Below are 12,500 nucleotides of genomic sequence, written 5' to 3' on the forward strand. Positions count from 1 at the left end.
GACGCAAGACGAGGACACGAAGGACGCAAGATGAGGACACAAAGGACACGAGACAAGGACACGAAGGACACGAAGGACGCAAGACGAGGACACGAAGGACATGAAGGATGCAAAGGACATGAAGGACGCAAGACAAGGACATGAAGGACGCAAGATGAGGACACAAAGGACTCTAAAAACTCTAAAAACTCTAAAAACTCTAAAGTCTTTAAAAACTCGTTTTTATTCACTTCAACGACAAACCAGACTACAGACAGGTGCGACAGGTGACACAGATGAGACAGGTGCAACAGGTGACAGGTGAGACAGGTGTGACAGGTGAAACAGATGAGACAGGTGAGACAGGTGAGACAGGTGAGACAGGTGAGACAGGTGTGAGAGGTGAAACAGATGACAGATGTGACAGGTGACGCAGCTGAGACAGGTGACAGGCGAGACAAGTGACAGGTGAGACAGGTGCGACAGGTGACAGCTGACACAGGTGAGACAGGTGAGACAGGTGCAACAGGTGACACAGATGAGACAGGTGACAGGTGAGACAGGTGAAACAGATGACAGGTGTGACAGGTGACAGGTGAGACAAGTGCAGGCGAGACAAGTGCGACAGGTGAGACAGGTGCGACAGGTGACAGCTGACACAGGTGAGACAGGTGCGACAGGTGAGACAGGTGACACAAATGAGACAGGTGACAGGTGAGACAGGTGAAACAGATGACAGGTGTGACAGGTGACAGGTGAGACAAGTGACAGATGAGACAGGTGTGACAGGTGACAGCTGACACAGGTGCGACAGGTGCGACAGATGAAAGGTGACACAGGTGACACAAATGAGACAGGTGCGACAGGTGCGACAGGTGCGACAGGCGCGACAGGTGAGACAGATGAGACAGGTGACACAAATGAGACAGGTGAGACAGGTGCGACAGGTGCAACAGGTGCGACAGGTGCGTCAGGTGCGACAGGTGCCAGTACCTTGACGGAGTAGGCGAGGCTGATGGTGACCGCCAGGGGCAGCCCTTCCGGCACGGCGACCACGAGGACGGTGACGCCGATGATGAAGAACTTGACGAAGTACTGGATGTAGATGGGCGTGCACTCTGCCACCCAGCTCCGCCCCTGAACCCCGAACGTGTCAATCACAAAGTACAGGATCAAGATCACCACGGTAACGGCCGACATGATCAGACCTGGAACACCACAACCACAGACCGGGTTTAGACCGGGTTTAGTCCTGGTTTAGTCCTGGTTTAGACCTGGTTTCTGGTTTAGCTGGTTTAGTCTGGTTTAGTCCTGGTTTAGCCTGGTTTAGTTCTGGTTTAGTTTCTGGTTTAGACCTGGGTTTTTAGTAGACTGTTTAGTCTTTAGTTCCCTGGTTTAGACCTGGTTTAGACCTGGTTTAGACCTGGTTTAAGTCCTGGTTTAGCTGGTTTAGTTCTGGTTTAGTTCTGGTTTAGACCTGGTTTAGTTGGTTTGTCCTGGTTTAGTTCTGGTTTAGTGTTTAGACCTGGTTTAGTTCTGGTTTAACCTGTTTAGTCCTGGTTTTAGTTTCTGGTTTAGTTCTGGTTTAGACCTGGTTTAGTCCCTGGTTTAGACCTGGTTTAGTCCTGGTTTCCTGGTTTAGTCCTGGTTTTCCTGGTTTAGTCCTGGTTTAGTCCTGGTTTAGACCTGGTTTAGTCCTGGTTTAGGAGTCCTGGTTTAGACCCTGTTTTAGGTTTAGACCTGGTTTAGACCTGGTTAGTTCTGGTTCTGGTTTAGTTCTGGTTTAGCCTGGTTTAGTCCTGGTTTAGTTCTGGTTTAGACCTGGTTTGGACCTGGTTTAGTCCTGGTTTAGTTCTGGTTTAGACCTGGTTTAGTTCCTGGTTTAGACCTGGTTTAGTCCTGGTTTAGTTCTGGTTTTCTGGTTTAGTAGTTCTGGTTTAGTCCTAGTTTAGACCTGGTTTAGCTGGTTTAGACCTGGTTTCTGGTTTCCTGTTTTAGACCTGGTTTAGTGGTTTAGTTAGACCTGGTTTAGTTCTGGTTTAGACCTGGTTTAGTCCTGGTTTAGTTCTGGTTTCTGGTTTAGACTCCTGGTTTACTGGTTTAGTCCTGCTTTTAGACCTGGTTTAGTCCTGGTTTAGTCCTGGTTTAGTCCTGGTTAGTCTGGTTTAGTCCCTGTTTAGTCTGGTTTAGTTTAGTTCTGGTTTACCTGGTTTAGACCTGGTTTAGTTCTGGTTTAGTTTCTGGTTTAGACCTGGTTTAAGTCCTGGTTTAGTTCTGGTTTAGACCTGGTTTAGTTCTGGACCTGGTTTCCTGGTTTAGTCCTGGTTTAGTTTAGACCTGGTTTAGACCTGGTTTAGTCCTGGTTTAGTTCTGGTTAGGTTTAGTTCTAGTTTCTGGTTTAGTCCTGGTTTTAGACCTGGTTTAGTTCCTGGTTTAGACCTGGTTTAGACCTGGTTTAGTTCTGGTTTAGACCTGGTTTAGTCTGGTTTAGTTCTGTTTAGTTTGGTTTAGACTGGTTTAGTCTGGTTAGTCCTGGTTTACCTGGTTTAGTCCTGGTTTAGTTCTGGTTTAGTCCTGGTTCTGGTTTAGTTCGTTTCTGGTTTAGTCCTGGTTTAGTTCTGGTTTAGTCCTGGTTTAGTCCTGGTTTAGTCCTGGTTTAGACCTGGTTTAGTTCTGGTTTAGACCTGGTTTAGTTCTGGTTTAGCTGTTTAGACCTGGTTTAGTTCTGGTTTTCTGGTTTAGACCTGAGTTTAGTTCCTGGTTTAGTCCTGGTTTAGTCCTGGTTTAGTAGTCCTGGTTTAGTCTGGTTTAGTCCTGGTTTAGTCCTGGTTTACCTGGTTAGTTCTGGTTTAGTTCTGGTTTAGACCTTTACCTGGTTTAGTCCTGGTTTAGTTCTGGTTTAGTTCTGGTTTAGGTTTAGTTCTGGTTTAGACCTGGTTTTCCTGTTCTGTTTAGTTCTGGTAGTTCTGGTTTAGTTCTGGTTAGTTCTGGTTTAGTCCTGGTTTAGTCCTGGTTTAGTTCTGGTCTTGTTTTGTTCTCGTCTATTTTTACCTCGACTTATTTTTATCTCAGAAAGAAAAAACTTCAAACGAACGAATCCAACAAACAAAACACCGACACACCTGTCACACATGTCCCTGAAGTCACACTGTCCACTGTCCCACACTGTCCCTGAACACACTCCCAGTCACACTGAACACAAGTCACACTGTCCCATCACACTGTCACACTGTCCCAGTCACACTGTCAGTCACAGTCACACTGTCCAGTCACACTGTCCACTGTCACACTGTCCCAGTCACACTGTCCCAGTCACACTGTCCCTGAACACACTGCCCCAGTCACACTGTCCCTCACACCCTGCCCCAGTCACACTGCCCCAGTCACACTGTCCCCAGTCACACTGTCCCTGAACACACTGTCCCAGTCACACTGTCCCTGAACACACTGCCCCAGTCACACTGCCCCAGTCACACTCCCCAGTCACACTGTCCCTGTGAACACACTGTCCCAGTCACACTGCCCCAGTCACACTGCCCCAGTCACACTGCCCCAGTCACACTGTCCCTGAACACACTGTCCCAGTCACACTGTCTCAGTCACACTGTCACCTGTCACACAGTCACACTGCCCACACGTCACACTGCCCCAGTCACACTGCCCCAGTCACACTGTCCCAGTCACACTGTCCCTGAACACACTGCCCCAGTCACACTGTCCCTGAACACACTGTCCCAGTCACACTGTCCCTGAACACACTGCCCCAGTCACACTGCCCCAGTCACACACTGTCCCAGTCACACTGTCCCTGAAGTCACACTGTCCCTGAACACACTGCCCCAGTCACACTGTCCCAGTCACACTGTCCCTGAACACACTGCCCAGTCACACTGCCCCAGTCACACTGTCCCCGAACACACTGCCCCAGTCACACTGCCCCAGTCACACTGTCCCAGTCACACTGCCCCAGTCACACTGTCCCTGAACACACTGCCCCAGTCACACTGCCCCAGTCACACTGTCCCTGAGTCATGTTTTTGTGTTTTTATGGAGAATTGTCGTGTGGGGTCGTGGGGGACGTAGATTTGTGGGCGGAGCCTCGTACAGACCCGTAGGAGGGTTTGAATTGGACCCAGGGAGAGATCACTAGATGACTCAAACATGCACGGAGGACTCTAGAACCTCTTCAGGCAGGTTTGTGATGAGGAACAACGACGAGAGAACAACAAAAACAAGTCATGAGTCAGAGTCCAGGTCCTAGTCCAGGTCCTAGTCCAGGTCCCAGGTCCCGGTCCAGTCCAGGTCCAGGTCCTAGTCCAGGTCCCGGTCTAGTCCTAGTCCCGGTCTCGGTCCTAGTCCAGGTCCCGGTCTCGGTCCTGGTCCAGGTCCCGGTCTCGGTCTCGGTCCCGGTCCCGTCCCGTCTCGTACCGGCTTTCCCGATCTGCACGGCGAGCCTGGTGAGTTTGCCCTGGAGCACGGACTTCTCCTTCTTGGTGACGTTGACCTTCTTGACGGGTTTGGCCTCCTCCTTCTCCTCGACCTCGCCCGCCTCGCCCGCCTCGCCCGCCTCCTCGCTCTTCAGAGGCTGGATCTCCAGAGCGATGCCGTCCTTCGTAGGAGCTGAGGACACAAGGAGGTGAGGAGGAAGGACACGAGGAAGGAGAAGGAGGTGAGGAGGAAGGACACAAGGAAGGAGACAAGGAAGGAGGTGAGGAGGAAGGAGACAAGGAAGGAGACGAGGAAGGAGACAAGGAAAGAGGTGAGGAGGAAGGAGACAAGGAAGGAGGTGAGGAGGAAGGACACAAGGAAGGAGACAAGGAAGGAGACGAGGAAGGAGACAAGGAAAGAGGTGAGGAGGAAGGAGACAAGGAAGGAGGTGAGGAGGAAGGACACGAGGAAGGAGGTGAGGAGGAAGGAGACAAGGAAGGAGGTGAGGAGGAAGGAGACAAGGAAGGAGGTGAGGAGGAAGGAGACAAGGAAGGAGGTGAGGAGGAAGAAGGAGAAGGAGATGAGGAAGGAGGTGAGGAGGAAGGAGTAGGTAGGTGGGGGGCGGGTTAGGTGGGGGGGCGGGGTTAGGTGGGAGGGGGCGGGGTTAGGTGAGAGTTAGCGTCTGCAGTGAAGCTGAAGCAGAAACAGAAGCAAACGAACGTCTCCTCACACACAAACTAAACCAGACTAAACCAGGACTAAACCACTAAACCAGACTAAACCAGGACTAAACCAACTAAACCAGGACTAAACCAGGACTAAACCAGGACTAAACCAGGACTAAACCAGAACTAAAACCAGGACTAAACCAGGACTAAACCAGACTCTAAACCAGACTAAACCAGGACTAAACCAGGACTAAACCAGGACTAAACCAGGACTAAACCAGGACTAAAACCAGGACTAAACCAGGACTAAACCAGGACTAAACCAGGACTAAACCAGGACTAAACCAGGACTAAACCAGACTAAACCAGACTAAACCAGGACTAAACCAGGACTAAACCAGGACTAAACCAGGACTAAACCAGGACTAAACCAGACTAAACCAGGACTCTAAACCAGACTAAAGACTAAACCAGGACTAAACCAGGACTAAACCAGACTAAACCAGGACTAAACCAGTGACTAAACCAGGACTAAACCAGATCTAAACCAGGTCTAAACCAGGACTAAACCAGGAACTAAACCAGACTAAACCAGGACTAAACCAGGACTAAACCAGACTAAACCAGGTCTAAACCAGGTCTAAACCAGGACTAAACCAGGACTAAACCAGGACTAAACCAGACTAAACCAGGACTAAAACCAGGATCTAAACCAGGGACTAAACCAGGACTAAACCAGGACTAAAACCAGACTAAACCAGGACTAAACCAGGAACTAAAACCAGGACTAAACCAGGACTAAACTAAACCAGGACTAAACCAGGAACTAAACCAGGACTAAACCAGGACTAAACCAGGACTAAACCAGGACAGGACTAAACCAGGACTAGGACTAAACCAGGACTAAACCAGGACTAAACCAGGACTAAACCAGGACTAAACCAGGACTAAACCAGGACTAAACCAGGACTAAACCAGGACTAAACCAGGACTAAACCAGGACTAAACCAGGACTAAACCAGGTCTAAACCAGGACTAAACCAGGACTAAACCAGGACTAAACCAGGACTAAAACCAGACTAAACCAGGACTAAACCAGGACTACCTAAACCAGGACTAAACCAGACTAAACAAGGACTAAACAAGGACTAAACAAGGACTAAACCAGGACTAAACCAGACTAAACCAGACTAAACCAGGACTAAACCAGACTAAACCAGACTAAACCAGGTCTAAACCAGACTAAACCAGGACTAAACCAGGACTAAACCAGATAAACCAGGACTAAACCAGGACTAAACCAGGTCTAAACCAGACTAAACCAGACTAAACCAGGTCTAAACCAGACTAAACCAGACTAAACCAGGACTAAACCAGGACTAAACCAGGACTAAACCAGACTAAACCAGGACTAAACCAGGACTAAACCAGGACTAAACCAGGACTAAACCAGACTAAACCAGGACTGAACCAGGACTAAACCAGGGACTAAACCAGGACTAAACCAGGACTAAACCAGGACTAAACCAGGACTCTAACCAGACTAAACCAGGACTAAACCAGACTAAACCAGGACTAAACCAGGACTAAACCAGGACTAAACCAGGACTAAACCAGGACTCTAAACCAGACTAAACCAGGGACTAAACCAGGATCTAAACAGGACAGGACTAAACCAAACCAGGACTAAACCAGGACTAAACCAGGACTAAACCAGGACTAAACCAGGACTAAACCAGACTAAACCAGGACTAAACTAAACCAGGACTAAACCAGACTAAACCAGGACTAAACCAGGACTAAACCAGGACTAAACCAGGACTAAACCAGGACTAAACCAGGACTAAACCAGGACTAAACCAGGACTAAAACCAGACTAAACCCTAAACCAGGACTAAACCAGGTCTAAACCAGGACTAAACCAGGACTAAACCAGGTCTAAACCAGGAACTAAACCAGGACTAAACCAGACTAAACCAGTCTAAACCAGGACTAAACCAGGACTAAACCAGGACTAAACCAGAACTAAACCAGGACTAAACCAGGACTAAACCAGACTAAACCAGAACTAAACCAGGACTAAACCAGGACTAAACCAGATCTAAACCAGGTCTAAACCAGGACTAAGCCAGATCTAAACCAGGACTGAACCAGAACTAAACCAGAACTAAACCAGGTCTAAACCAGGACTAAACTAGGACTAAACCAGGACTAAACCAGAACTAAACCAGGTTTAAACCAGGACTAAACCAGGACTAAACCAGGTCTAAACCAGGACTAAACCGGAACTAAACTCAGACTAAATCAAGGAGTAAACCACCTCTAAACCGGGTCTAAACTAGGTCTAAAACCAGGTCTAAACCGGGTCTAAACCGGGTCTACATCAGGACCGTGTGCGTGCGTGCGGAGTTCAGATCAAACATGGACCAAAGTAAAGTCGTCCTGGAGCGTTCGGACGAGTTTGGACGGAGACACTCAAGAGTCAGAGAGAAAAAAACAGAAGCCACAAGTTTGACACAGAAAAAAAAACGTCAGAAAAAAGGTCCAGACACAGAGCAGAGCCTCGAGAGCCAATCACAGCACAGGACACACGCCGCACTGCACCATGGGAAAAAACACGCTCGGCGGAGGGGGGAGGGGGGGGAGGGCGGGGGGAGCGAGGGGGGAGCGGGGGGGGGGGGGGGGGGCAGGAAGGACACCCCAAAACAAACAGGAAGTGTGCAGGAAAAAAAAATACAGCGAAAACATGGAGACGCAAAAGAAAAAGAAAAAAAAAAAAACCCCAACAGCAACAGACACATCACATGAGACTAGAGAGGAGGAAGAAGAGGAGAGGAGAGGAGGAGGAGAGAGGGAGGAGGAGGAGGAGGAGGAGGAGGAGGAGGAGGAGGAGGAGGAGGAGGAGGAGGAGAGGAGGGAGGAGGAGGGGAGGAGGAGGAGGAGGAGGAGGAGGAGGAGGAGGGAGGAGGAGGAGGAGGAGGGGGAGGGGGGAGTAACCGCACCATCTGCCTGAGGTGGAGCCTGTGTCAGGTGTTGTGTTCTAATGTGCAGATGTTCCTCATGTTCTCTGTGACCTTTGTAGAGTGAACTGTGTAGAGTGAAATATGTAGAGACCTAAAACTGTGTAGAGTGACCTGTGTAGAGTGACCTTTGTAGAGTGATCTGTCTAGAGTGAATTGTGTAGAGTGAAATATGTAGAGTGAACTGTGTTGAGTGAAAATATGTAGAGTGACCTACACAGAGTGAATTGTGTAGAGTAAACTGTGTTAGAGTGACTTTTTAGAGTGACTGTAGAGTAAACTTGTAGAGTGATCTTTTTAGAGATCTGTGTAGAGTAAACTGTGTAGAGTGATCTTTATAGAGTGATCTGTGTAGAGTAAACTGTGTAGAGTGATCTTTTTAGAGTAGAGTAAACTGTGTAGAGTGATCATAGAGTACTGTGTGAGTGACCATTGTAGAGTGACCTACATAGAGTAAAATATGTAGAATGAACTGTGTAGAGTGAAATAGGTAGAGTGACCTTTCTAGACTGATCTGTGTAGAATGAACTGTGTAGAGTGACCTACATAGAGTAAACTGTGTAGAGTGACCTGTGTAGACCTGTGTAGAGTGAACTGTGTAGAGTGACCTTTGTAGAGTGATCTGTCTAGAGTGAATTGTGTAGAGTGACCTGTGTAGAGTGACCTTCGTAGAATGACCTTCATAGAGTAAACTGTGTAGAGTGATCTTTTTAGAGTGATCTGTGTAGAGTGACCATTGTAGAGTGACCTACATAGAGTAAAATATGTAGAATGAATTGTGTAGAGTGAAATAGGTAGAGTGACCTTTCTAGAGTGATCTGTGCAGAATGAACTGTGTAGAGTGACCTTTGTAGAGTGACCTGTGTAGAGTGACCTTTGTAGAGTGACCTGTGTAGAGTAAACTGTGTAGAGTGACCAGTGTAGAGTGAACTGTGTAGAGTGACCTTTGTAGAGTGAACTGTGTAGAGTAAACTGTGTAGAGTGACATTTGTAGAGTGACCTGTGTAGAGTGACCTTTGTAGAGTGACCTTGTGTAGAGTGACCTGTGTAGAGTGACCTGTGTAGAGTGATCTTTGTAGAGTAAACTGTGTAGAGTGAACTGTGTAGAGTGACCTGTGTAGAGTGATCTTTGTAGAGTAAACTGTGTAGAGTGAACTGTGTAGAGTGACCTGTGTAGAGTGATCTTTGTAGAGTAAACTGTGTAGAGTGAACTGTGTAGAGTGATCTTTGTAGAGTAAACTGTGTAGAGTGATCTTTGTAGAGTAAACTGTGTAGAGTGAACTGTGTAGAGTGATCTTTGTAGAGTAAACTGTGTAGAGTGATCTTTGTAGAGTAAACTGTGTAGAGTGAACTGTGTAGAGTGATCTTTGTAGAGTAAACTGTGTAGAGTAAACTGTGTAGAGTGACCTGTGTAGAGTGATCTTTGTAGAGTAAACTGTGTAGAGTGATCTTTGTAGAGTAAACTGTGTAGAGTGAACTGTGTAGAGTGACCTGTGTAGAGTGATCTTTGTAGAGTAAACTGTGTAGAGTGATCTTTGTAGAGTAAACTGTGTAGAGTGAACTGTAGAGTGAACTGTGTAGAGTGAAAAGTCAAGTCTATATAAAAAAAAACCCCTCCTATGTCATATTTAATGTTTATAAAGTTGCTCCGGTGCGTTTGACCCAGAGGACAGATGTGGGTTAGGGTCAGAGGAGGGTCAGAGGAGGGTCAGAGGTGAGAGGTCAGAGGGTGAGAGGGTGAGGAGGGTGGGGTGGGGGTGGGGGGGGTTACCTTTGTTGCGATTTTCGGGGGGTCCGGGTTTTTTACCTGTTCAACAGAGAGAGAGGGGGAGGGCTGAGCATGGACCAAACAAAACCACGACCAAAACCACGACCAAAAACCACGACGGAAACCAAAGGAACAAGTCTCCTGTGTGTGCGCTGTGGCAGGAATGGACCAATCAGAGCAGAGAGACACGGACACGCCCACCCCCCCCCACCCCACCAACTCACAGCCAATCACAGGTCACCACGCTCTGTTTACGATCGGACCGGCTTTAGTCCCGGCTTAGTCCAGCTAGACCCAGGAGAGGACTAAAGTGGTTCTTCACTAGAGGTTCTTTCACACCGACGGCAACGTTCCACTGGATCCAGAAGCTCTTTCTTGGGTTGGTTTATGTCGGTTTTTGTTCGTTCTCATTGGTTCTTGTTGGTTTTCGTCAGTTTTCGTCGGTTTTCTGTTTCTCTGTTTACGGTCTGTTTACAGTTTTCGTCGGTTTTCATTGGTTTACGTAGTTTTTTGTCAGTTTTTGTCGGTTTACGTCGTTTTTTGTTTGTTCTCATTGGTTCTTGTTGTTTTTTATTGGTTTTCGTCTGTTTATGTCGGTTTACGTCTGTCTACAGTTTTCGTCGGTTTTCATTGGTTTACGTAGTTTTTTGTCAGTTTTCGTCGGTTTACATCAGTTTTTGTTCGTTCTCATTGGTTCTTGTTGGTTTTTATTGGTTTTCGTCAGTTTTCATCTGTTTACGTCTGTTTATGTCGGTTTACGTCTGTTTACGTCTGTTTATGTCTGTTTGTCGGTTTACAGTTTGACGGTTTTAATTGGTTTACGTAGTTTTTTGTCAGTTTTCGTCGGTTTACGCCGGATTTCGTCGGTTTACATTGGTGTGAAAGCTTCAGTCGCACTCGGGATCTGCACTGTACGCTCAAACGCTTGACTCCGCACCAAATGCCAACCTCTGGTCCTTCTGGTGAGACGCCAACTCGGGTCCAAACCAGGGACGGTAGATCCAAACCAACTATTCCAGATGCACCGTGGGAGGGGAGACTCGGACTCCCGAACTGAGCGCGCCAACCCTGCCCCGCGGTCGCCGGTCCGTAAGGTTTGTGAGTCCGAGCTCCCCGGGTCAGCGAGGTTCTTCGGCGGGTTTGAGAAACCGTGTCTGCTCAGGAAGAGAGGGACCGGCCTCGCTCCCAAGACGTCCGGCGGGCGTTCCAGTGTCCCTGAGCGGAAAAAACTGGAGTCTTTGATACACATGCCTGAAGACGAACGAAGAATCAAACTAGAGGAGTGAAAGAACCCTAGAACTACACCAAGATCAGGACTAAACCAGGACTAAATCAGGACTAAACCGGGTCTGACTGGCGGGGTCTCGTCTCTCTGCCGTGAGCGTTCATTCCGTCGTATTAATGGATGCCTGATGAACTCAAACTTCAGCCAATCAGAACTCATGATCGACACAACAAACCGAAAGGGGCGGGGCTTAGGGGTCAAACAGGGTCAAACAGAGGTCAAACGGGGTCACAGCCACAGCACAAAGCAAATCAAAGCGCTAAAAATCCAATAACACCAGCCCCTCGGGATCACCACGCCCTGCGCTAACAGGTCGCTCAACAGTCTGCTTCAGGTCATGTGATGTCTCTGCTTCAGGTCATGTAATATCTCTGCTTCTGGTCATTTTAACACATTTTCTGTATTTACAGATTTTATATTTACACAGAATGAAACCTGCCACACAAAAATCACTGACAAGTTTCCTAATTTTGACTGAATCTGATCGTGTCTTAGTGAAGGTCCTCAGAAGGATCCTCCTCTTTAACTTTAGTGAAGGTCCTCAGAAGGATCCTCCTCTTTAACTTTAGTGAAGGTCCTCAGAAGGATCCTCCTCTTTAACTTTAGTCGAGGTCTTGATAAGGACCCTCCTCTAACTTTAGTGACAGTCCTCAGAAGGATCCTCCGCTAACCCGAAGGTCCTCAGAAGGATCCTCCTCTAACTCCAAGGTCCTCAGAAGGGTCCTCCTGTTTAACCTTAGTCAAGGTCCTCAGAAAGATTCTCTTCTTTAAGTTCAGCTCAGGCCGAGAACCTTCTCCAGAACCTCTGGAACCAAAGGTCCAAAAGTCTGAAGCACAAAAATGAGCAGAAACAAGCTGAAAGTCCAACAACGCAAAGCTCCATGGGCCCATTCTCTTAGAGTGGTCAGGGTCAGAGGGGTCAGAGGTCAGGGTCAGAGGGGTCAGAGGTCAGGGTCAGAACAGTCAGATGTTTTCTTTTCTTTTTGGTTCTTACTTTTCTTGACCTTCTTCTCCTCGTCGTTCTCGCTCGCTCCCAGCAGCGTGAAGATGATTCCGGTCTGAGAGTTCAGCCCCACGGCCGAGACCACCATCCGCCCAGAGCCCTCCATCACGTGAGTGCCTGAAGAACGAGAAGGACAACACATGAGTCTGAAGAACGAGAAGGACAACACATGAGTCTGAAGAACGAGAAGGACAACACATGAGTCTGAAGAACGAGAAGGACAACACATGAGTCTGAAGAATGAGAAGACATGAGTCTGAAGAACGAGAAGACAACACATGAGTCTGAGAAGGACAACACATGAGTGAAGAACTGAGAACGAGAAGGACAACACATGAGTCTGAAGAAC

The 12,500-nt window shown here is 47.9% G+C and overlaps 1 protein-coding gene across 1 annotated transcript in view; it reads right to left on the reverse strand.

Moving 5' to 3' along the window:
- LOC110161432 (plasma membrane calcium-transporting ATPase 1-like) overlaps nucleotides 1–12,500 on the reverse strand; it is a 67,690-nt gene that overhangs the window by 14,764 nt on the left and 40,426 nt on the right. The window contains exons 6-9 of the mRNA XM_055159603.1: nucleotides 12,143–12,268; nucleotides 9,867–9,902; nucleotides 4,408–4,599; nucleotides 973–1,187 (exon numbers count right to left, since the gene is read on the reverse strand). Of these exons, the coding sequence (XP_055015578.1) occupies nucleotides 973–1,187; nucleotides 4,408–4,599; nucleotides 9,867–9,902; nucleotides 12,143–12,268 (569 nt within the window). The remainder of the gene's footprint in view (nucleotides 1–972; nucleotides 1,188–4,407; nucleotides 4,600–9,866; nucleotides 9,903–12,142; nucleotides 12,269–12,500) is intronic.

Source organism: Boleophthalmus pectinirostris, unplaced genomic scaffold (genome assembly GCF_026225935.1).
Source record: "Boleophthalmus pectinirostris isolate CB_2022bp ecotype Guang Dong unplaced genomic scaffold, ASM2622593v1 HiC_scaffold_23, whole genome shotgun sequence".
NCBI lineage: Eukaryota > Metazoa > Chordata > Actinopteri > Gobiiformes > Gobiidae > Boleophthalmus > Boleophthalmus pectinirostris.